Genomic DNA, 23134 nt, shown 5'->3' with positions numbered 1-23134 from the left:
ACCCAAAATCACAAGATGCATTGTAATACTCCTGACTCAATATCGTGTACTGTATTTCTTGTTTTCTCAGATCATGAAGTGTGCGCATGCTTGCAATTTTTTTTAAAAAGAAAAAAGAAAGAAAATAAGCTTGGAGCCATAAATTCCAAGCTTATTTTGACATCAGGTTGCATCAGGCATACAAGTATACCAGCAAAGACCCATTAAGATGTTTACTGGTATATTGGGGGGAGTCATTATTTCATCCATGGCTGAATTGATCATTTTTATGCTAGTGTCATTTTAATGGAGAGAGACAGAATATCAACACATTACATAAAATTATTGAGGTTATTGGCATGAGTGGAATAAATATTTGATCCCAAATCAAAACATGAAACTCAACGATAAGAGTTTGAAGTTGGTCACCAAGTTTGAACACATGTCAGGAGGGATTTTCGTTCACTCCTTTTTACACAAACTCTCTATATCCTAAAGTTTCCTGGCTGCTGCTTGGCAACTGAAAGCCTGTCCATTTTCCCCTCAATCTGGTGAAGTCGTCCTGTACCCTCAGCAGGAAAACCACCCCTTGACCGTGGTGATGGTGTTCTGTGGTTATACTCCCTTCTTTCAAACACAACATGGTCGAGTTGGTTCCAACAAGCTTGATTTTGGTTTCATCTGTCCATGGCACGTTCTCCCAAGCCTTCTCTGAATCATTTAGATGTTCACTTCCAAACTTAAGAAGGGCCTGTACATGTGCCTTGTTGAGCAGGGGGACCTTGTGGGCGCTGTAAGATCATAGTGACATGCGTTGCCAATGGTGGTTTCAGATCACTAACAAGCTCCTCCCACGTAGATTTAGGCTGTTCCACCAGGTCTACAATCTTGTCTCTGATATCCTTTGACAGCTCGTTGGTGGTTAGAGGTTGGAATAGGGAAAAAAAAGATCTGTGGACATGCTTGTACACATAATGAGTTAAGACCAGGAGTATCTGTTTTGAATGACTGATTGTAATCTGTGTCACATACTTAATGCGATATGATTTGTTTTTGGTTGATATTCTGTGTCTCTCCATTAAAAAAAGTAACATACATGAAAAAAAAAAAACACCATAAAGAGCAAATCAGATATTCTGACCCACAATTGCAACGCGCACCAGGAACACTGGATATATGGCCTTGCCTCTTCCCCCCTTAGAAAGGCTATACACGATACATACATCATACTATGCATTAACTAATGATTATGGGTTTGAGGCAATAAACACAAGAATTCACCCAAGTGGTAGGTTTTATGTTTTATTCCAAAACCTTCAAAATAAGTTTCAAGTTCAAGAAAGTAGAATAAGCTTAGACACAATGCAAAGCATCATATACAGACAGATAAAATACATTTTATATATTGCAGACAAGCCATGGTGGGTCTTACATATGTACAGTATGTATGTAAACTTTTATATACAATCTTTTTTACATATACAAAAAAAGCCTTGTTTCTATTTTTCTTTGTATATATTTATATTTATATATATATTTATATATATATATTTATATTTATATATAGATTTTTCATATACTCCCCACTAGCATTTGTACTACAATAATGAAAAAGAAAAACATTTACATATATGTCAATCCATTTTTTCTTTTTATATTACAAATGTATTTTCATAAAAATATATCTCTGTACAAAAAAAGGTTTTTTTTTTTATTTGTTAACATATTCTCTTATCTCAGAGATATTTCCTCTGCAGTTGCTCTGTCGTTGCACAGTCTGCTTAAGCTCACGTTTGTCCACGTCGTCACCGGTAAATCCTTTTGGTGTACAGCGAGACACCGACACTGGCTCTTTGCCTTTCGCCGTTTTGTCTTTTTTTTTTTTCTCGTTGAGGCCTTTAATGGCCATGTCGAACCTGCTTGGGCATTGCGGGTTTTTCAGTCTCACATAGAGACTAGTTGAGAGATTTACAGAACTGGCTTGAAAAAAACATGTTGAAAGAAAACAAAATGAAAATATGGGACTTTATAAGTTTGTTGCCATGGAAAAACTAACAGAAAAATATCTGGTAATAAAAAAGCAGCTCTTTGTAAATACTTTGCTATATTATACTCTAGATAAATTGGACATTCTGTTTTTAGTCCAAAGATAACACATACTGACAGGTTTTTTTATATTTTTTTTTATCCATTACTGCACACAAACAGAGAAAAAGTTGTGGGATTACAGATATTCAACACAGTATAGATAGATAAATTCTGGTGCACTCAGTGAAATGAAATACATTCAGTAGTTTTTGAGCAATAAATCCAGTGATCTGATCACGAATGATCCTACTACCACGCTGCTCGCATTTCACATTGAAAGAATAAAACTCATTTAAGCTTCAAACCTTTTCAAAATACATCCCTTCCCTCTCTCCCCACGCTTTAGTCCACTAGAAGAGCTGAAATGGGCTGAATAGTGAAGGCAAATTGCATGGAATGGGCCTGTAAAACACAGCGGGGAAGTTGAGATTTGTTGTCTGGCCATCAATATGTGGTGGCAGTGAGAGACGGGAGATTATAAATGATAGCTGATGCAGAACGTGTCACACGGCATAACTGATGGATCGCTCGGTTTTTCAATACATGTGCAGTGCTGTCCTGTGCTGCGCGAAGAAAGGGAGAGCCGTTGGTCGGGTCCCTGACTGCGAGGAAAACTCTGTGAACTTTTGAAAGAAACTCAAAGACCATAGCTGTGGTGTGTTTCATTATAGAAGAGATGGGAGAGCAGGACAGAACCCAGAGCTGTGACCGGCTGATAACGAAAATGAACTGAAGATGAGCGCCGTTTGTGTCTTAAAATATGCAAAGAGAACCAGGAAGTAGCCTGCTGCTATTAAGAAAGACTTAATTCTGACTCTTAGAGCACGGCTTCATTGAGAGCTCTGCGATCTGGACTTCACTCTCTTTGAAAACTTTCTGGGCTAACAAATGTATCCATAAAATGGTTTGCTTGACATAAAAAAACAACAGCGGAAATAAATTAAGCAACATCAAGACGTGACAGAATAATAAATCTTAATTTTCATCACTATATGTCTAATTCTAAATCGTCTGAATTTGGATAACTTTCTTTGGTTTATTTTTAAACTCGCAAAGCAAACAGAGGGCAAACACCCAGCCGAGCACGAAGCCAACTATATAAAGTCCTGGCCATTAATCCTTGCACACCAAAATACAGTACGACTAAGCACACGGCTCGTTTGGGGGGGAAAAAAACAAACTGATGGTGACTCTGGCATGAACCTAACAAGCTCAGATTTTCAGTGAGATCAAAGATTAAAAACAGATCTACAAAGCCTGCGGACTCTTCAGTGTGTGTGGGTTACTCAGGCAGGGATAAGGGCTTTACCGAAAACCCTAAAAGACTTACATTTCTAATATCTGACATAACAAGAGGAAACCCCCCTTCCCAAAGAAAAAAAAATCCTAGGAAAGATACTGGAATTCCTTAACATAAGAACACTGCGTCTAAAGCATATTTATGATATAAGGGGGTAACAAGGCACTATAATTAACATAAAGTGCTTCCTGGAGGTACGAACATGACAAAAAAAAAAAGAAAATTGTGCTTGGCCCTTGAAAACCTTTTTTTTTAATCCTTGAATTTGTGGGGAATGAGCCCTTGTTAGTAAAAACAATCATATTTGTGTGAGCGTTTGCTTCTGTATTATGTTAATCCAGATTTATAGTCTAAATCTAGGCAAACGGAATTGCTTCCTCTGGGGTTCGTGAACACGCCGTCCTTATTTACACGTGTTCGTTTGATCGTTTTGTGTAAGTTGGGGAAAAGACCGCTTGAAAGTGCCCTTAACAGAAGCTGCGATTTAATAATGAAGCCGTCCACTTTGCTGACATATTTGGAGCAATTTCACAATAAAAACAAATGAAATGCAACGTGCAACAGCCACAGAAAACTATAGGAACTGAGTAGCAGCTCCTTTGAGATAATGGGCGAGCGACTTCTCCTCTCCCTGTGAAATATCCAGGGTAATTCAATCGTTTCCTCTCCCATCAATTCACTACCAGAGCAAGCACGGGGCAATATTCTATCTGTACGGGCGAGATAAACGCGAGCTTTAAAAGTAATAAAATTGTAAAAGCAATTACCGACCCACAGCGAAACTGATTGAAGAAACAATACGGTGATTGGTTTCAAAAGGTCTGGAATTCTGAGGGAAATTATGTACAACGGGCAAATTTAAAGACTTCATTAAAAAAAAGAAATGTATAATAATAAGAATAACGCAGCAACAAAAATCCATAAGATGAATTTCCTTTTTTGATTTCTAACACACTCACACACACAAAAAGGAACTAAAGAAGTGAAAGGGATCTGAGCGTGTCCTGAAATTGGGAATGTAAAAATGAATTTTCTTATGGGTTTGATAATGAAGCTAAAATTAATGCAAATTAGACGTAATGGCCCAATTTGCTCCTGTGAAATTTGCACACTATTCATCTCACCTAGCAGCTGCAGGTTAGCATTTACAGGTACGGGAGCAGGAAGTGGAGCAGGGTGTTTTTGAAAACATCCCCCCCCCTCCTCTCTCTCACACACACAGACACACACACACACACACTTAATACGGGTCACAAAGCATTCGTATTTTCATCAGACGTGTCATTCACCAGCCAAGGTAGAGCCCCGCTGTTATATTAGATGACAGTTTCCTCCTGTGTTGCATTTTCAATATAATTTTTTTTTTTGCATATCACTCCCCAGTTGCCATAGATATGGGGAAGCGTTAGCAGCAAAGACATAAACACTTTTTTCAACCCCCTCCCAAAATCATATTTATCATTTCCAATTTAATGCGTGGGGAGTAATCAGTAGGCCAGCGACTCCCCTGCTGTCACAGCTCTGAGGAAGCCTTCTGCAACATTTTTATGAAGGGCGAAGACAAAACAAAGCGACGCAATTTTTTTCTTTTTCTTTTTTTTTTCCAAAGGGGAGCGAGCTGTCAGAAGTGAGCTTGCATGAAAAAGACCTGAATGCAATCCAGAGGGAACGCATCTCTCGCTTCATCCATTCTTCAAACCCCAGCGCCTTCATTTGAACATTTCCAGAGAGCGAGAACATGACCTCACTTTGATCTTTGTTTTCCTAAGGCCAAAGTTTAGCGGAGCTACTGCTGCAACTTGTGTCACCTTTTAATCCAGTGAAACGAGCAAAGCTGGATCTGGGATTAAAAGAAACTTTAAAAAAGAAAAGAAAAAAAGCAGATAGTGTAATCTAAATACAGATTTGCTGTGCTACATTGTGGTTTGTTGCGACATGGTCCCTTCTCCTCAAGGGCCTCAGAGCAGAGGTGGCGGCATGGTTAAAAAAAAGCCTGTTTTTGGAGCAAATGTCAAGAGTACTTCCCCTTGCTTAACCTTTGATTCAAGTGTGTTAGCTTGAGAAGTGAATTTGTCTCTCTTCGGTCCCTTTGATCTATCTGATCGATCGCTACCAACCAAAAAGAAAAGAAAGAAAAATGATGGAGACTGGATTTATAGATTGTCGACGTTTAATTTACTGGCTTTCGGAGCCTCTGAGTTGGCGTAATCCTAAACTCGTAAACTCAATACTTTCACTTCTTAAAGCAACAAAAAAATAAAAAAAGACAGCATTGCGTGTTTGGTTGGATTTTTAGGGTGAGAACAGATGAGGGCAGCTACAAGATGTGCACATGAACATACGCACTCACACTCGCATGTACAACTCTCACTACAACCTCACTAAGTGCTTTTTTTTTTTTTAATTTCAGCAGCCCAAGCTACCTTTGAACCCCTACACTGGACACAGCTGCCTCGCCAAGCAGAATTTTATTCCTGCTACAAAAAAAAAGATGAAGTCGAGTGTGTCTGTGTGTGTGTGTCTCCAGCAAGGCCTCAAAAAACTCACTGAATTTTTAATTCATCCTCTGCCAGAAACTGAGGGGTCCCCGATGATACTTTTCGAGAACCTCAGGAGCGGACAGCTGGGAAGAAAACTGGCGTCCAGCGACTCAAAGAATAAGGTGAGCAGCATATAAGAGCGAACACAATAAAAATAGCTAATGAGAAAGAAAAAACAAAAAAACGAGAAAGATGAATCGAAACAGTCCAGACCGTCTCCCTCAGATTCACGCACAAGCCAATACGGCGCTGCCCATCTTACAGTTCGCTTGCACAGAGGCCTCCGTAAGCTACAGGTATATTTCTCGACTTAAAAGTTTACAGGTAAAATTCCCTTTGGGTTTAGGCGGTGAGAAAAGTCATCACAGCTTTGCTCCCAGTCGTACTCCCCGCTGGCTGCAGTTTAAGGTGGAAGCTTTTCCTCAAAATATGGAGAATGATCAAGAAACCACGTAAAGTTACGAAAAGCGCGTTGTTGTTGTCGTGTGTTCAGATGGTTGTCTTCACGTGGTTTCTTTCTGTTTGTTTTCTTATCGCCAGCAGGTAAGCGCCTTTTCCGCTGGAGATGTTTCTTGAAGGTATTTCAGCAAATAAAATAATCTTTGTCTTGCCCTCTGCTCAAGGAGCTATAGATGTCCTCAGCTGGCACGCAGGCGAGGACGTGGTGCACCTCTCGTCCCCGGACTGAATCGGTGATGTAACAGAGGATGAGTGTGTAGAAAATGGTGGGGAAGGGTGAGGGAAAAGAGATATATTCAAATCCAGGAAACAAGAGAAGTGGGTTGAAAAGAAAAGGATAAAAAAACAAACAATGGAGACGATAAAGATGACAGAGAGCAGAGAAAATATATGCATTAATGTCATTTTCCCATGATTCCAAATAACCATTCTATTTTTATAAACAAACTACACTCTATTTTTTTTATACAATTAATATGATGGTGTGCGGATCAAAGGGAAGACTGCAGGAGGAAAACCAATCCCTGTTTTTTTTCTATTCATAGAAAAGTCTTTATGGGGCGAAGGTAAAAGGTTGAGTCTGAAACTACATTCGGAGAAACTGTGTCTTGCTTCAACAGTTGTGGCGCCTCAGATGTGCGATTATCTCAGACTCACGTTATCTACGCTCAGAGAAAAATATGAAATCATGGATGCCTGAAGTTCCAAGTTATTTTTATATCGTGCAGCCAGGGTGACCCAACGGTGGTGTGGTACTCACCTTCAGAGGAAGCGGTTGCTATACAGCTGTGCACACTGTGCTGACTGTGAACTCTGTCTCATTGGCCATGATGTCAGTGGGTTGGATGTTGCGGTCATACATAGGGTTCTCGAACGTGGCTCGCCCGTTAGTGTTCTCATGGCCCACGTAACCATTGAAGGGAACTTTGGGTCTTCTTCTAAAAAAACAAAACAAAAGGAGGTGTGGGTGGGGGTGGATGAACAATAATCTTTATCCACTCCTAGCACCAGATGTTCCTAATGTTGTGAGCATCCACAATCTGCTGTGTCATGGTTACGAAGCAAATTTTCTCTGCAGGGAAGGTTTCCTGTTATCACAGATTTTCTCATATTGAGGGTAACATATGCCTTTAGTGGATTAAAAAAAGTGAAGTTGAAGTTAATGTATTTTGGAGGAGGATGCATATACTCAAGCAAGAGCAAACTTCACCAACTTGGAAAGAACTTCAAGTAAACATATTCCCTGTCAGCTTCTCTTATATGCATGTGTTGTTTTCTTTCCCTTGTCACTTGTCTTGTGTCATATCGGTCTGCTTCATGCCTCTGCTGTTCCCTGTGTCTGCAGTGTATTGTGTATTTTGAACAATAAAGCATGTGCACCTCAATATTCTTGCAGGCTCACAAAGTAAAAAAGAAAAGGAATCCGTGCAGAATATGGGCAACCTAATCACTGATGCAATGATATTGCTTTTATAAACATAGGGAGAATGACTTGAATAGGATGCGGCCACTTGGATGCTTCATTTCCTGAAATGTAATCGCACTAAGCATTTCTTCAGCACTGTCAACAAATAAAATAAGCTATCAGAAAATGTTGTTTGTCATTTTTCTGGTCTTATTCAAGGACACTCCTCCTTGAATAGGGAAATAATAAAGATCAGCTTGGAGTTGTAGCGAGCCTTACCTGTGTTTGTAGAGGTACAGAGCGAAGCCTGCAATGATCATGGCTATAAAAGGCACTAGGATGGCTGCTGCCACTGAACTGCTGTTGGAGGCAAAGTTGTAGCCTTGTTGGTCTCTGCTGGGATCTAAACTCTCTGGAAGAGAGAAAGACAAGAAGTTGAGACATTACATGAGCATTACTTCAGCGTATGACTACAATTAAGTCCCATAAAAAAAAGTTCCAATAAACAAAAGTGATATTATCCTCCTCAGTCCATAAGTGGAAATAAATAGGATAACAATGTCATAAAAGAATTTGTGATGACTGAAGAAGGCTACCAGGAAGACTCCATTTATAAATAATAGCCCAAGCAGCATAAACTGGCTTTTTTGTCTTCTTCTTGGTTTATTGCTTTACTTTAGCTTCATTTCGCCCCCTGGGAATGTCAAATTTCATTATCCCAACAATGACTCTTAATTACTGACATCAAAGCCCGACAGCTATTAACTCATTTCAGATTCATTCTCTAATTTATGGAGGTGTGTGTCTGTAACAGCAACAGCGGAGGAGTGACAGCCCACCTGTTTGCCACGGAATGCCAAAAACGCTCCAATAAAGGACGAGAGACAAACAGGAAGGAATTAAATTAGCGGGTTGTGCGGTGTTTGCCAATCAACCCCCCACCGCACACAAACAGATGCACAAACACAGGCAGACCGCACTGGCGGTTACACCACCGAGTTAAAAACAAAACGCAAAATGTCGACAAATTAAGTTGGATTATTTCAAAGATGTCTAGCCCACCTCCCACACACGCATCTGCTTTTTAAAAAATTTTTTAAATAAACGCTTAAACCTGCGTACACATGAATACCCTGGTATAAGCCCTAACCCTCGGTATTAATTAAGAGCTGTTTGCTCAATCAGTTTGTTGTAGCAGGATGTGCATGTGTGTATCTGTGGACCGCACCCGCTGTTCAAACACCTTTGTCACTACAGCAGATTTTCACATCCACTTTCACCGTGTACACACACACACACTTAATCTATGTTACCCTCGGCGTAACTTCGCGCTCAATTCCAAATTCCTGCTTGTATCTGATCCATCTTTGTACCTACACTTTGGCTTCTTTAGTTTGTCTAGCAGCCAATATGGAAGCGTCTCCAGCGTGGGCTTTGCTTTTCAAAAGCTGCTAAATTCCTCTGAAATATGTCTCTGCAAATACGAAAGCAGCCAAAGCAGCAGCAGCATTTGCGATTTAACTGTTTATGTGAATACGAGATATGACATCATGTGAGCAGATTTAAAAAAAAAAAATCTGGAGGACAACGGATCTATTTTAAACATAACAATGTCACAATTCATTCTTCCTCTACTCGTTTCTCTGTATAGCGCAGCGACCTTTAATGAATACCGTGAGCTAAAGAGACTCGGAGCGAGGCAAAACCTATCACGGGTACGTGAGAAATTAACAATGCTTAATCAAGCGTCCCTGACTGCTGATGGAAGCTTAGGACAAAAGTAATATTTCATTTAAGTTATTATCAGATTACTAAGCAATTTAAGGTACCCACTCAGAAATCACACTAAGCCCAATGTACGGTTTCTGTTATAGGAACTTTAAATTCACGTCCCCAATTTTTCCCATTTTTTTGTGGATTAGTTCTTAAACCAGAACTAATATGAAGAATAATGTAAAATTAAAGAATAAATGTACAGCAATACAGTTAAAAAAGGGCCTTAAATATACGCTCTTTTTTATGACACATGCATCATTAATTTCTGACATAAAAGAAAGTCATGTATTGGTGCATTGAAGCATTGTATGTCAGGTGGATCTGACACAAAAGCAATGTTACTTCAGGTTTAAAGGTACAGTATGTAATTTTAGGGATATTGTTCAACAGAAAAAATAATATTGTACTTATAAATATATACACTGATTAGTGAGCCATAATGGCTTCCAACACACTGATGGATTCTCCTAAAGTTGGATATAATACTTTCAAAATCCATAGGAGCAAGTGCTTTTTGTGCAAGCTGATGTTGCCCAAACATCTTGAAAACAGTGGACAAGAAGGACATTGCCATCCCGTCTTCCTTCTCTCACCCCAACCAGTCACTCCCTGAGCCTGGTTCTGCTGGAGGTTTCTTCCTGTTAAAAGGGAGTTTATGCTTCCCACTGTCACTTGCTCATAGGGGATCAAATGATTGTTGGGTTTTTCTCTGTATGTATTATTGTAGGGTCTACCCCTTACAATATAAATTGCCTTGAGGCGACTGTTGTTGTGATTTGGTGCTGTATAAATAAAACTGAACTGAATTAAATTGCTTAATCGGGTCTTGTCAATTCAATTCAATTTCATTTATATAGCGCCAAATCACAACAGCAGTCGCCTCAAGGTGCTTTATATTGTACAGTAGATTGCACATTAATAGATACAGCGAAAAACCCAACAATTATATGACCCCCTATGAGCAAGCCCATTGTCCAATTTGTTAATGTATATTTTCATCATCTCTTTCTCATTATATCTTTCTCCTCCTCCAACACTGCTCTCTCTCTCGTCCCTCATTTCTTCCTCACGTCATGCCTCATCTGGTAAACTAAAGTCAGGGTGCTAACAGATGAAAACATGTGCAAACATGCTTTTTTATACCCGATGTTGTTGCAATTAATCTTTGTTAGCAAATTATACATGGGACCCTCCTGTCTCCACACAGCTGATAACGAGACGGCTAAATAACAACAACAGCTTGTTATAAGCTAGCATTATTCCAGCTAATGTTTCAGTCTTGAGTGTCCTAAAAATCCGTCTTTCCCTCTGATAAACCATTTGATTACATTTTAACATCGTATGAGAGGTTATCTGCATTGACTTAAACAATGTTAGATCTACTTCAAAGAAGTTTTCACTACTGTCAGCTAACAGCAGTCCTTACTGACAATAAAGTTCAGGATGTCCTCAACAACTCGCCAGAAGTGAGCTTGACTGACTCATCGACTTGTATCGGACTCCTTTCACAGTTTTACAGCTTCCTCCAGGGTAAATAGATTTGGGCACATATTGACAGGTAAACAGCAGACTGACCGACTATATACTCTCTACAGATGAAGGGCGGCCAGAGTTGTTTTTCCCTAATCCTTGATCTTAATCCCCAATTTCCTTAGGGATTAATAAATGGCCGCTGTAGCAAGGATTCTGCACTTGAGTAAGAAATCTGCTGACAGCTAGTGGTGAAATTTTACACACTGTACCTTTAGCACATAAGGCATGTATGAGTTGCATAATACATCACAAATTTGAGACAGCATACAAGGCGTGGTGAAAAATGTGCCTTAAAAAATACTAATGCACAGTTCATCTACAGCTTGATTAAACAGCTCTTGGGTGCATGAGAAGATCTAAAGCTCTGTTCATATCTTTCACGGCTGTTTTTACCGCAACTGCTACGTTTCGATCTGTCAGTGGAAGTTTTGTTCCGTCCATTTGCACTTGTGCTTATGTGAGGTGCGGCAGTCTGTCAAAACAGCGACCCTTCAGTTTCATTTTCAAGGAGTGGACAATGTTGCAGGAGGCAAATATGGCTTGTGGGGCAGATGGTGATCAAAGATTGTGTACGTGTAGCCAAAAACCTCCTGCGTTTTCAAAGTGCTCTGCGCTGGCTGGAGATGGCAGGTTGGCACACACTTGATGCCGTTTCCACTCAGCGCTCTCCCCCTAGACGCCTCAGGGCATTTCAGTAGAACGCTACAATAACAGTCTCACCCTGGGGGACAGATTTACAGTGCATAACCCCATGTCTAAAAGAAAAATAATCGAACAGCATGCTCCTGGTCACTCTTCAACTGACGGTTTGCCTTTGAGCTTAAAAACAAACTGTGGACCCTTTGGCAAAAAACTGCTGAGATGGACCCCCATCACCAGGGATGATCATCCACATGAAGGCCAGGTCAGGTTAAAAGTAAAATTTGAATTCTGTGGATAAATCTTGTTCACAGTGCAAAAGGAGGTAGATGATCTCCTGCTCAGTATGATTTTCTTGGGGCTATCCAGGCTGCACTCAGGACAGATACTAACTTTAAATCAGTTTTAATTGATTCAATGTTTTAATCTTGTGGGCTTGTTTCCAAAACCTTCTGATCACACCTTGTATGTGGACAGCTGTAACTCTTTGAAAAGCACTTCTACATCTCTGGCAGCAAAGCTGAAGTTGCTGAAGGAACTACAGAATGACGCACAGCAATGAACAGATAATATTTGCTACATGAAAACTGCCAGATATGAGGCTACTTGGCAAAGACTACAGGTGTCAACAAATAACTGTCAAAGGAAACATTCTGTTTAGCTGTTTATGAATGTGAGTGTATGGTTTGTGTATACGGATGTCATTTGTGTTTGCCTCTCGCTAGCTTCACAGACACATGATCCTAAAGAGTATTTACACTGTACAGATAAGTGAAACCCACCACAGTGTATGCTGTAAGAGCTTAGAGACATTACATACATCTCAAGTGACATTTTTTTTCGAATAGAAATCCAAAGACAAACAAAATCTTCCCAGGAGATCACTCGGTCACAGGTTTCTGTGACCAAGTGGACCATTCACTCACCCAGTCTCTGGAGACCAAATTGGCCAAAGCCTTTTCCGGTGACAACTCCCTGGTACACGTAGGAGTTGGAAGAAGAGATGTAGGACACCTGGGGAGAGAAAGGATTGGAAGACAGACGCTTAATGTGTCACATCCCGGCTTCACAAAGGAGCGTATCACCAAAGTGTCAGCAGCTGGTGCACGCAGAAAATGAAATATCACGTCAAAAAGAGCTGAGAGGCACTCGCGTGGCTGACATTTAATGTGACGGGTTTTTTTCTTTTTTTTTTCTGATCCAGAGAACAAACATACGCACACTCAGCCCCGCTGCACACATGTGAGCTTGTTACCCAAGAGGATTACACAGAGGATTCGCGCCGGGGCACACTCATGTGATGTGCATCGTATGACACATACACATGTTTGAATAAACACAGCACCACATAACCACATTTACTGTGACCTGCTTTTTTTTAATTAATTGGGAGAGAGTGTATTAGTGGTGCCTGAGGTCGGAGGATAATATGGGAGAGAAGAGTGAAAGGGGGTGGTGTGGGTCTGTGGAGTCCTGATTACCAGGCAATGATTTAACTGACATTTTAATTAAAGAGAAAACTCTTGGTGGGCCCTCCATCTCCCTAGAGTGACAAGGTTAGTGTGCTCGACATAGTTCACAATGTAGATGCGTGTGTGTATGTTGTGTAAAATCTTTTCAAGTACAACAAGAAGTGTTGTTCTGGACCAGACCCTTGCACTTACACGTCCATCTAGGGACCAGTTGTCCATTTTGAACTTGTTGACAAAGATCTCCACAGGGCCTCTGATCTGATGAACCTGCAGCACCAGCTGAGCATCCTCTCTCTTATATGTACCTGCAGAAAAGGGGTTGCAGTTATTTCGGAAAAACAGACAATCGTGTGATAAAAAGACGTGACATTTGCTCTGAGCCAGCCTCTTGTTGAGTTCACGTCGACTCTTTATTCTGTTTATGTCCACCTGTCGTTACCTTGTGAATCCCCCGTGGGAAAATGGAACTCTTATGGATAATGGCAAGTCACCAACACTGTCTAATAAATGAATCTAATTTTAGGCTTTTAGGAAACGGGTGCAAGGTGGCGCCCTCTTGAAAATGTTTCAGTATTCTACTTTCATTCTACCTCACAATAAAATGCATTTTTGAGGAGGCACAATAGACACGTGCACGTCAGAAGTTTCACCAGCATGTGGCAGGCCGCAAGCAGGCCGCGTGAAACATCAAAGGCGTGCAAAAGAAAATCCTGGAGCAGCAACAGTCCAATCTCCTTTTTTTTAAAAAAACAAATCAGACCTTGTACTCTTCTTCCTTGAGAGCCATTTAAAATTAACATATTTTGTCTTAAGACCTTAGTGAAACTTTTGCACTTTCGATAAACTGACTGGCTATGGCACTGTTTTGCCAAGAATTACTGCAGGTAAAAATACATTATTAAATTTTGAGACGGTTCCCAGCCTCGAGGCACGAAGCGCAGTCTACTGGCTTTAATGAATCTTTAATTTTCTCTGTATTTATATTGTGTGTTCTACACATGACATGCAGCGATAGACGTGCCATTAAACAAAACACAAAAAAAAGAAACTGTGAAGGTGCGAGAGCTGCTGTGATTCATACAATAACTCGCATAGTAACACACAGTTGCTTAAGTTTTATTAAACAGCGTTCCCATTTCACTTTCATTCCCCTTCCAAGCGAGGCAATTTGTAATGAAAGATTATGGCCGACAATAACCAACTTTTTTTGTCACTGTCAATAAACCCCATAAAAACCTACAGTGTATGTGAAGTCAACTCAATATAACACCTCTATAATAAAGATATCTGTCAGCCGGTGCTACAGCAGGTCTTACTGATGGGTTTTTAATCGTTTAGGGACAAAACCGAGTTCTGGAAATGCGAAAGCTTTGCCTAGGCAGAGGAAAAATCTCATCAGACTTCCCATTTAAATGATGGATCTATTAAAAGATAAAATTCATAAAAACAATCTTAAACATTTTGAAAGCTAGTTAAAAAAGGGAAATTTATAGTTTGTTGCTCAGTTTGTCTATTGAAAATATGTGAATACTATATATAAATACTAGCAGCTACAGGAGTGAAGTGTCCAGGCTGCTACTGATGAAATTTGATGATGATTGCAGCTGTGCAGTGATTATACCACTGAGAATAATATAAAATGTCTGCTACTCTGTTACAGCAGCAATAATCCAATTCAAGCAGAGACCACACTGATTTCTTGCTTCTTGAACTCACTTGAAATTTGGATAAAAGCAAACTCAGTCGGATCTCTGGTATGAGAAGCAATTTAGAAGAATTGACCCACACAGACTGTTTTTATGAGTGATGTTTTTCTTTTGAAGATCTTGAGTTACTGTTGTACTCACCTGCCAGTTTAAGTTCTACTCCACTGTGGTCGATGAGTGTCCCATTAACCCGGTTGCTAAAGGGTTCAAAGGCAGTGATGCTCAACATAGCTGGTTGCTTCTTCCCGAGGTACTCGTAGGATCCCCTCCAGAGGGAGTTCTTAGCAAACACACCAACAGGAACTGAAAGACAAAGGAAGAATGAATAGTAAAAATAAGGTGTTTTATTTTGCAGAGGGGGTTTCTGCAAAATTAACCTCGTGATTACAAGTCTTTGATATTTGATACATGAGTTTTTGAGACCTCTAGATCTTCGGTTTGATTTTTTTAACCCTAAACCCTCGTATGTTTTTTGTGCCCCCATAGCGAGGAAGTATTGTAATTGCTTCCGTTTCTGTGTTTGACTGTTTCTCTGTTTGTCAGCAGCCTCGAGTCCACAGTTTTCATGTTATTTTTGAATGTGTGACGGTAGATACCAATAAGAACTCAAGCTGATTTAATTTTGGTGAAAATCAAGTCAAGGTTAAGTTTACACCACATGTGAAAATCTGTTAAATAGCTATATTACCCACAATTTGTAATGGATGGACTACACAACAATTTGCTAGGCCTTGGTGAACATGAGTACCTAGGCTGGCGTTTGAACTTGACCTTTACTGTTAGCACCCAAGGTCAAAGCTTGAAAAAAAATTCAAGAAAGCATATCGGGTAATATATCATATTGAGAGAGCTATACATCGAACTTCAGTGAGATTTGCACTCTCTGAGTACTAAACAATAATTTGGACAAAAATCCTGGATGTAGCAAAAATATTGCAAATTGATATTTAAATTCCGTCTTTTAAAGAATTCATCAGAAGGTTCAATAAACAAATGTTTGGAATGTACAGACAGATTTCCCATGACAGTTCAGGACACGATTCGCAGTTCCTGCACAATTCAGCAGAAAACGTCAGACTACGAAATCAGCTTAAAGGTAGAACTAATCACTGAAATCAGGTACGTATTGTAGATAATAGGTACGTATTGTAGACAAGGTTTCACACGACATTTTTTTTTGTTATAGACTTTATTTGAGCACATTTAGGAGTTTAAGTATGGTAATCTTACATCCCAGGAGTGCCTTTCTTACCTGGGTGCTTGGAGGACGGCTCCTGCACTGGCACCACCGGGCCCCTACCACTTGGGCGAATATCAGCTAAAGAGAGCACAACACACAATATTAACAGAAGAAAACAATAAACCTGAGTATCCTGTAAACAGGTACAGTGTGGGCCTCAAGAAGTGACAAAAGAAGATCTCATTTCTACTTTCACCACAACAGCTCGAAGGTAATTGCAGTAGAAGGATGTCACCATCAGCACTTCCTGTCTACGCCTAATAACCCCTGTGGTGGCCAGAGTGAGGGCTGCCTGTGATAGGACTTGAGTCATGTGTCAAAAAGCAGCTCAAGTATCCCTGCGGCGTGAGAGACACGGTTTCACAGCTTCAGCGGAAGCGCTTTAATAATGCCTTACTGCTCACAGGGGGCCGCGGGAATACATCACAGTAGTAAACATACACCCACGCAGGTAAACAGAGCGGAGAGGGCTTTACTCGCAACCGCAAACAAAGACAGGTATACTGATGGTAGTTTATGAGGACAAAAAAAATCACCTCGGATAAACGCATACAGACACAAGGAAACATGCACATCACACACACACTCCCACTGCCTTGTACTTTATTAGCTGCCAGTCTTTTGAGCTGCCCTTCCATCACTTCACCCACAGGCGCTGTTAATATCCTGTATGTGCTAAGGCTCTCTCTTTTTTGCCTTCACACTTAATGGCATGGCCTTAAAAACACCCATCAGCCTATATATTTCAGCAGAAGCCCCGACATGGAATCTATCACGTGGATATGCCCAACTCTAGTGCAGCTTTCTCTTTCAGCTATTAGCATTTCTCTACACTACATAATCGTATGTCGATTACTCTTTTTTGGCCCCTCCATATGTATTTAAGTCAATGAGGGTATCTTAATGGCAGTCTATTTGTCTGCTAGACCTTTTTAACACTACTTCACCATTTATAAGAGCTACTTCTGCTAACCTAATCAATGGGAAGCATTGGCCTAATCAAGTTTTGCACCCTTGCTAATGATACGAAGCTTACGCGTTTGTGCGTGCTTCTGTAGGTAATTCCATGCAGTCTAATTGCGTGATGGATGGGCCACCCTACCCTGGCATGTGTCTGAGAATAAGCGAGCGTTAACAAAGCAATTCATCAGGATTAGCTGAATCTGCGGTTTTCCCAAATTCTTTATCTGCCTCAATAATCCTTATAAATACACATTATGGAGTCGTGCATGATAAATACAGGGTGTTTTAAGTGTCTAATACACGTAGCTATGTAAATGTTGAAAGTAGATGGCCATGTGCACACATTTTTAGTCTTACAGTGTTGACATTGTTTAGCCATGTGAGTGAAATTTAGCATCAGAAAAAACAGCAAAGCAGGTGCATGAGCTTTTTGAGTGTCGAGCACGTCTTCGCGTTCCCTCGTGGCTCGAATGTAACAATGTTTATACCTGCACACAGAGGCGGTTTCCCTGACCAGCTACCGTCGGACCTGCACGTCCTGTGCTCTGATCCTCCGGCCAAGTAGAAGCCGGGCTGACACGTATAGATCAGTGTGTAGCCCAGGGATGGCAGTTCAATGGCTCTCACATCAGACTGGGCTGGCAGCTCTGGCTGGCTGCAATGGTGGGCTGCAGAGAGAGGGAGGAGGATTAAAGAGACCAAAAAAGAAAAAAAAAATAGTAAAGAAAGGGGACAAGAAAAGGATGAAAAGATGAGCGAGATCAGGAATCAGATGAGAGATAGTCAAGAAATAAAGGAAAAGTTTATACAGCAGAAGAGAAAACGTGACAAGGGGTTAAGACAGAAGTATGTGGGAGATATTGGCCTCAGCTTGTTATTAGATTGTGTTCTTACCAATGCACTCAGGTTGAAAGCCACTCCAAGTGAGGTTTGGTAGGCAGGTGCGAGAAATCGAGCCCTGCAGTAAGTAGCCCTTTCTGCAGCTGAAGAACACCGTACTGCCGATCTGTAAATGAAAATGCATAAAAAAAAAAAAGAATAAAAATCCAAATAACACCTCAGTTTTTACTGAAGTGGAGCTGCAACTTTGCTATTACACTTGCCGTTGTCGGGTTACTAATCACATTAACAGCGCATTACAGCGTGTCGCTCGGAGTACACCCAAAACCAGAACAACGAAAATAAAGCAGCTGTAGGGGATTCAGCTGCCATTTATTGTATTGCTTATTTATTTCATCATTTCCCTAAGCCATCTGGGCCCTTGTCACTCAACTCTGTACAGAAAATAACAAATGAGTACGGACAAAGAAAACATTCTCAATATGGTATCAGAAGAAAGACAGATGTGGGCTGAGCGGTGCTGTAACATCAATATTGCAGTAGCCATTAAGTCATGCTTCCTGTTTGCTCCTGCAAAATAAGTATTAAAGGAGGGAAGTGTACACTATGAACGGCATTAAGGTAAAAGAAAAAACACATTTTGGGGGTTTCATCACATTTTTAATATATGGAAATCAATTTCTAGAGTGACCACATATTCTCACCTGGTAGCCCTGGCTGTTGTTCTGATTTCCAAAGAGCGGCGTGCCAGAATCTCCACAGGTAGTGTGACTGGGATCTGAAATACGCCCCCCCACACACACACACATACAAACACACATACACACACACACAAAAATGCTTTGATAACTATACTAACTATTCCCGCAATACAGAAGGTCCTCTAAACATACAGTACTGTGCAAAAGTTTCAGATTCTCATGCATCACATAGTGCCGTTATTATTGATGGAGGTAGTAGTACAGCTTGCAGAGGAAACATTTTATTGTATTTAGGTGGCTTTGTGAGTTCATGTCAGCTGAAATGAATAATAACAGTAACACTTTATAGTTACTTAATGGAGAATATTACTGAAGGAATGAAGCCCATTACTTAATGTTAATCAACTGTTTTTCAATGTGTCTGTCATTTTACTTTTCTGTTCACAAGAACATAAACATTCTCAAACAACTTTATTTTAGCTTATGGAAATAAGATAAGCTATAGTATAGTTATAGTTTAAAGAATAAAGAGATAAAGACAAGGAATGAACGGAACTTTTGTACAAGGTTTCAAAGAGATTTTAAACAGTTTTTTGTGAAGTCATCTTGTTTTCTGTACGGTGAACAAAGCCGCAAAAAGGAAGACTCTGCTGTGAACCAAGGTTTTGCGAGAGGCAGAATAAAGCAGCAGCCATACAGTAACACACAGTAAGTAACATTCATATTTTTTATTGACTGAATCTCACTAAATCTTAGTTTAATCTTTCCAACATGACACATCTGGTTAAACAAAGTCCAGAAATTGACTGCAGCTTTAATAAATTCCTGTTTACTAGCAGCAGGGTCAAAGGTTTGCATGTGTGCATATTTTAAAGTATCCAAACACCACAACAACCTCCAGGGCTGGAAACATTTATTTTATTTATTTAATCTTTAATCTGTTCCTGACTTTCTGAGTGCCTTTAACAACAACCCCCTCATGGCTTTAGCACTGCACACCATCGCAAGGATAGAGTTTGCATCAATTAGTGAAATAAATCAAATTCAATAAGAAATGTTGTAAATTCTATCAATAAGGACCCTGACCCTGTCAGAACTACAGCAATTAACTGAGTCCGTACTTGCTTGGAAAATGATTCAATAAATTCTTGTACTGGCTTTAAATAACTCCACAAGTTAATTCTGACTCGTGGAGTTAAGCAGCTATTTAGCTAGGTCTAATGGTTTTGCCTGTTTCCCGTTTTACTTCTTGGCGGAAAATAGCAACCGGAACTAAAAAGTGAGCCAAAAGCAGTAATCAGACCAGCCAAAGAGAAGCTTCTGTCAGGTTCAAGCTTATTTTTATATTGTTATATAGAGGCACTGATTTCTGTGCTGTTTTAGGATTATGGACATACCCAATAGGCTCAAATCATAAACAATCATGCTTACCTATGCAAGACGGCTGCGTGCCACTCCAGGTGCCATCATACTGGCAGTATCTCCGCGATGAGCCGACCAGGACGAGTGGCGGGTCGCAGAAGAAGGAGACGGAGGAGAGATAGGTGAAACCGCTGTCCTCCCTTCTCCCCTGTGTTGGCATTCCCGGGTCTCCACAAAAAACAGCTGTAAAGATGGAAGCAGAGAGATGATGTGACCGACTGCACGTTTTTCATTTTAAATAGATATTCTTCTGAGGACACACACTACACTATACGTGGGTAAAACAATGTCAGAGACAAATCATGACATGCCACTTACGGAAGCACTGTGGTTTCTCTCCACTCCAGTTGCCGTTGCCTTGGCATGTTAACACAGTGGGTAGGGACAGCTGGTAACCTTGGTTGCAGGAGTAGCTTATGCTGGAGCCCCAGGTGAAGTCTGTCCCAACAACCTGTCCATTAGGGATGGTGGGTGGTGGACCACATACAATTGCTGCAAGGAAACAAGGGTGCATTAGAGGACTTTTATGTTTTCTGTCGGTTTCAGTGTTTTAATGCAAAAACTGATAGAGGCAAAAAAAAAAGGCTAATCATTCTGTAACCCAAAAATACAATCAGGTCAAAGTATACAACTCTACCTTTACAGAGAGGTTTGGTGCCATTCCAGGTGCGGGTCTTGGTGCAGATGAGAGAGGAGGCCCGATCGGCATCCATGGTGAAACCAGGGGAGCACTGGAACGTGACCGTGTGGTTGTAGGTGAAATCACTCCCAAATCTCACCCCGTTAGCTGGCACTCCGGGATCGCCGCAGTTGATAACTGGAAAAACATAAAGGTACTAAAAAATAGATTCAGCTTGCTACCCTGTTGTGTTTGAGATATTTGACAATTTGATTATTTGCAGTGAAAAGAGCAAACACAAACAAGTTAATAAATGTATATTTAGAGTGACAATAGACCGAGGCTTATAATTAATGAGGTGCTATAGGCACTTGATCCAAGTAGTTTACCCCCAAACTTTGTGTAAAACACAAACTGAAAATTTCTGATGTTATTGAATGGACCATTAACCCTCTGTTAACTTATAAACAACCTCTTTTAGATAACACCGGGTTTATGGCACACGAGAGCTATGCAACTATCATAGCTCTCTTCTTGTAGTTTATTTCCTATTTTGAGTTTTTAGGATGCAGACACAAAATCTTGTGTTGAGTATCCGTCTGTGGTCGCTCCCTATAGTTCCAAAATGAACCACATTTCTCCTTTATTGTACTTTTTACATCCTGCAGGGAAAACAGCATGATTGAGTAACAACAGAGAGAATTCCACAGTGTGACTCAGCAGCCTTGCTGCTCAGCTCTGCTGTAAATATCAAAGAAGGAAAATCCAGGCCATATGACAACTTGAGCTTAGATGCCTTGGGACAAAAAGGCACTGCAAAATGTGTACATGCATGTTTCAGCAATATTCAATACAGGGTGAGGGAGCTGGTCCTCTTGGAAGTGGAGTGGCTCCTCTTTTCCCGGCAAAGCCTGGCTGGCAAGATTCTACCTGGAACCACAATACCTTTCCAGGACTGTCATCTCTTTAACAACACACACAGAACTGACGCGCACTGAGATCATTCCCCTCTTCCATAATATAATAACGATGCAAGTATAAATTTCATCTACAAAATCCAGTGTCATTGCCACATCTTCCCGTTCCAGTAGCCATCTTTGTCAAGCATGGCCTTGACATAGAGTTTTTCCTTCAAATCAATAGAAATCATTCAGCCAGAATTGCTTCGCCTCACATGTGCCTCCCTCTCTGCCTCCAGGTGCCCTTCCAAAGAGCTTCAACACGTACCACATTCACTTCTATGAATTACGTAGTTCTGAAATCCATAATGGTGCTGCTTAGGGCTTTATCCCCTCCATTCAGAAGAAACTGGTTCTCTTAGTGACCTCTATTTGCTGGGGTCTCTTGGTTCTGTACAGCAGCCACACGTCTTTTGTGAGACATGATGACAAAGGGCTGTCAGTCAGGCCCTTGAAATGGACCATGAATGGTACCAATTTCCTCCAGCTGAGCCAGTGAACCACATGAGCGATCCACCACTAAAACAAAGGCCACTAGAAGCAATTATTGTGACTCACGTGTTCTCTTACAATTCTTGTGGAGCATTAAATAACTAAATTTTACATTTCCCTTCTCTAAAAGCAAAGCCTTCGTGGAAACAAAATCAAGCACAGAAAACGAAACTATTATCATTTAACTATTGATAATCTGACAGTCCTGAGAAGTTCTTTTGTGGCAGCTGTTAATTACCTGAGCACTCAGGCATGTTGCCGGTCCAAGTCCCGTTAACAGTGCAGTGCCGGGTCAGGAGTCCAGTAGAGTAGTAGCCCTCCCTGCAAGCGTAAGTGATGGATCTGGAAAAAGTCAGGCCATCGTGAATGAGGATCTGGGCATTCCGTGGAGTTCCTGGATTTCCACAAGAAACCACTGCAAATAAACAGAGAAAAGAGAGAGAAACCATTAAATTAAGTCATATTCATTTACCGATAACCAGCACTAGGAAAATAGAAGAGATGTGAAAGAGCATTAGATCTTTGGTGTGGAATTAAATTTAACTTAATTGATTATTTTAAAAAGATCAGAGACAAAAGTCTGAATTATACATGAGAAATTATTTAAATCTTTTTTTAATTCCTTCATTTCACTCATTTATTTTCTATTTAACCTTCAAACCTTTCACTCTAAAATCCCAAAGCCTATAATTACATATATTTATTTAGTAATATGCATAAAGCACATTATTTCGGTGTTTCTTTTCTCAAAGATGACTTCCGCATCAATGTAAGAGTTTTATTTGTATGCATTTTGGAAAAATCAAACTATGTATTTTACAAAATTACTTTTAATTAATCGACATATTTGATGTGCATCATCACTCGGCTTTTTTCCTCTTTTTCTCTGTTCTTCATCCATCCACTCTAACACTACTCATGCTCCCCTGTGTCCTGCTTCATAAGTAACTCTGCTTTGATGGACACATCCTTTGCACAGAAAATCCCTCAGTGTCTGTCCG

The 23134-nt window shown here is 40.4% G+C and overlaps 1 protein-coding gene across 2 annotated transcripts in view; it reads right to left on the bottom strand.

Moving 5' to 3' along the window:
• Positions 1-1852: 1852 nt before the first annotated feature.
• csmd2 (CUB and Sushi multiple domains 2) overlaps positions 1853-23134 on the bottom strand; it is a 263474-nt gene continuing 242192 nt past the window's right edge. For both annotated transcript variants that reach the window (XM_042226362.1, XM_014338052.2), the window contains 14 exons: positions 22372-22548; positions 20701-20880; positions 20382-20555; positions 20073-20246; positions 18645-18718; positions 17995-18106; positions 17589-17768; positions 16150-16215; positions 15039-15200; positions 13384-13496; positions 12646-12733; positions 8051-8183; positions 7127-7304; positions 1853-6591 (listed from right to left, as the gene is read on the bottom strand). In XM_042226362.1, coding sequence (XP_042082296.1) covers positions 7145-7304; positions 8051-8183; positions 12646-12733; positions 13384-13496; positions 15039-15200; positions 16150-16215; positions 17589-17768; positions 17995-18106; positions 18645-18718; positions 20073-20246; positions 20382-20555; positions 20701-20880; positions 22372-22548 — 1793 coding nt within the window. In that variant the 3' untranslated portion in view covers positions 1853-6591; positions 7127-7144. The remainder of the gene's footprint in view (positions 6592-7126; positions 7305-8050; positions 8184-12645; positions 12734-13383; positions 13497-15038; positions 15201-16149; positions 16216-17588; positions 17769-17994; positions 18107-18644; positions 18719-20072; positions 20247-20381; positions 20556-20700; positions 20881-22371; positions 22549-23134) is intronic.

The sequence above is a fragment of the Haplochromis burtoni genome, unplaced genomic scaffold (assembly GCF_018398535.1).
Source record: "Haplochromis burtoni strain Fernald_Lab_line unplaced genomic scaffold, NCSU_Asbu1 Contig_208, whole genome shotgun sequence".
Taxonomy (NCBI): Eukaryota; Metazoa; Chordata; class Actinopteri; order Cichliformes; family Cichlidae; genus Haplochromis; species Haplochromis burtoni.
The sequence above is the reverse complement of the archived record's forward strand: the minus strand, read 5'-3'. Positions and strand labels throughout refer to the sequence as shown.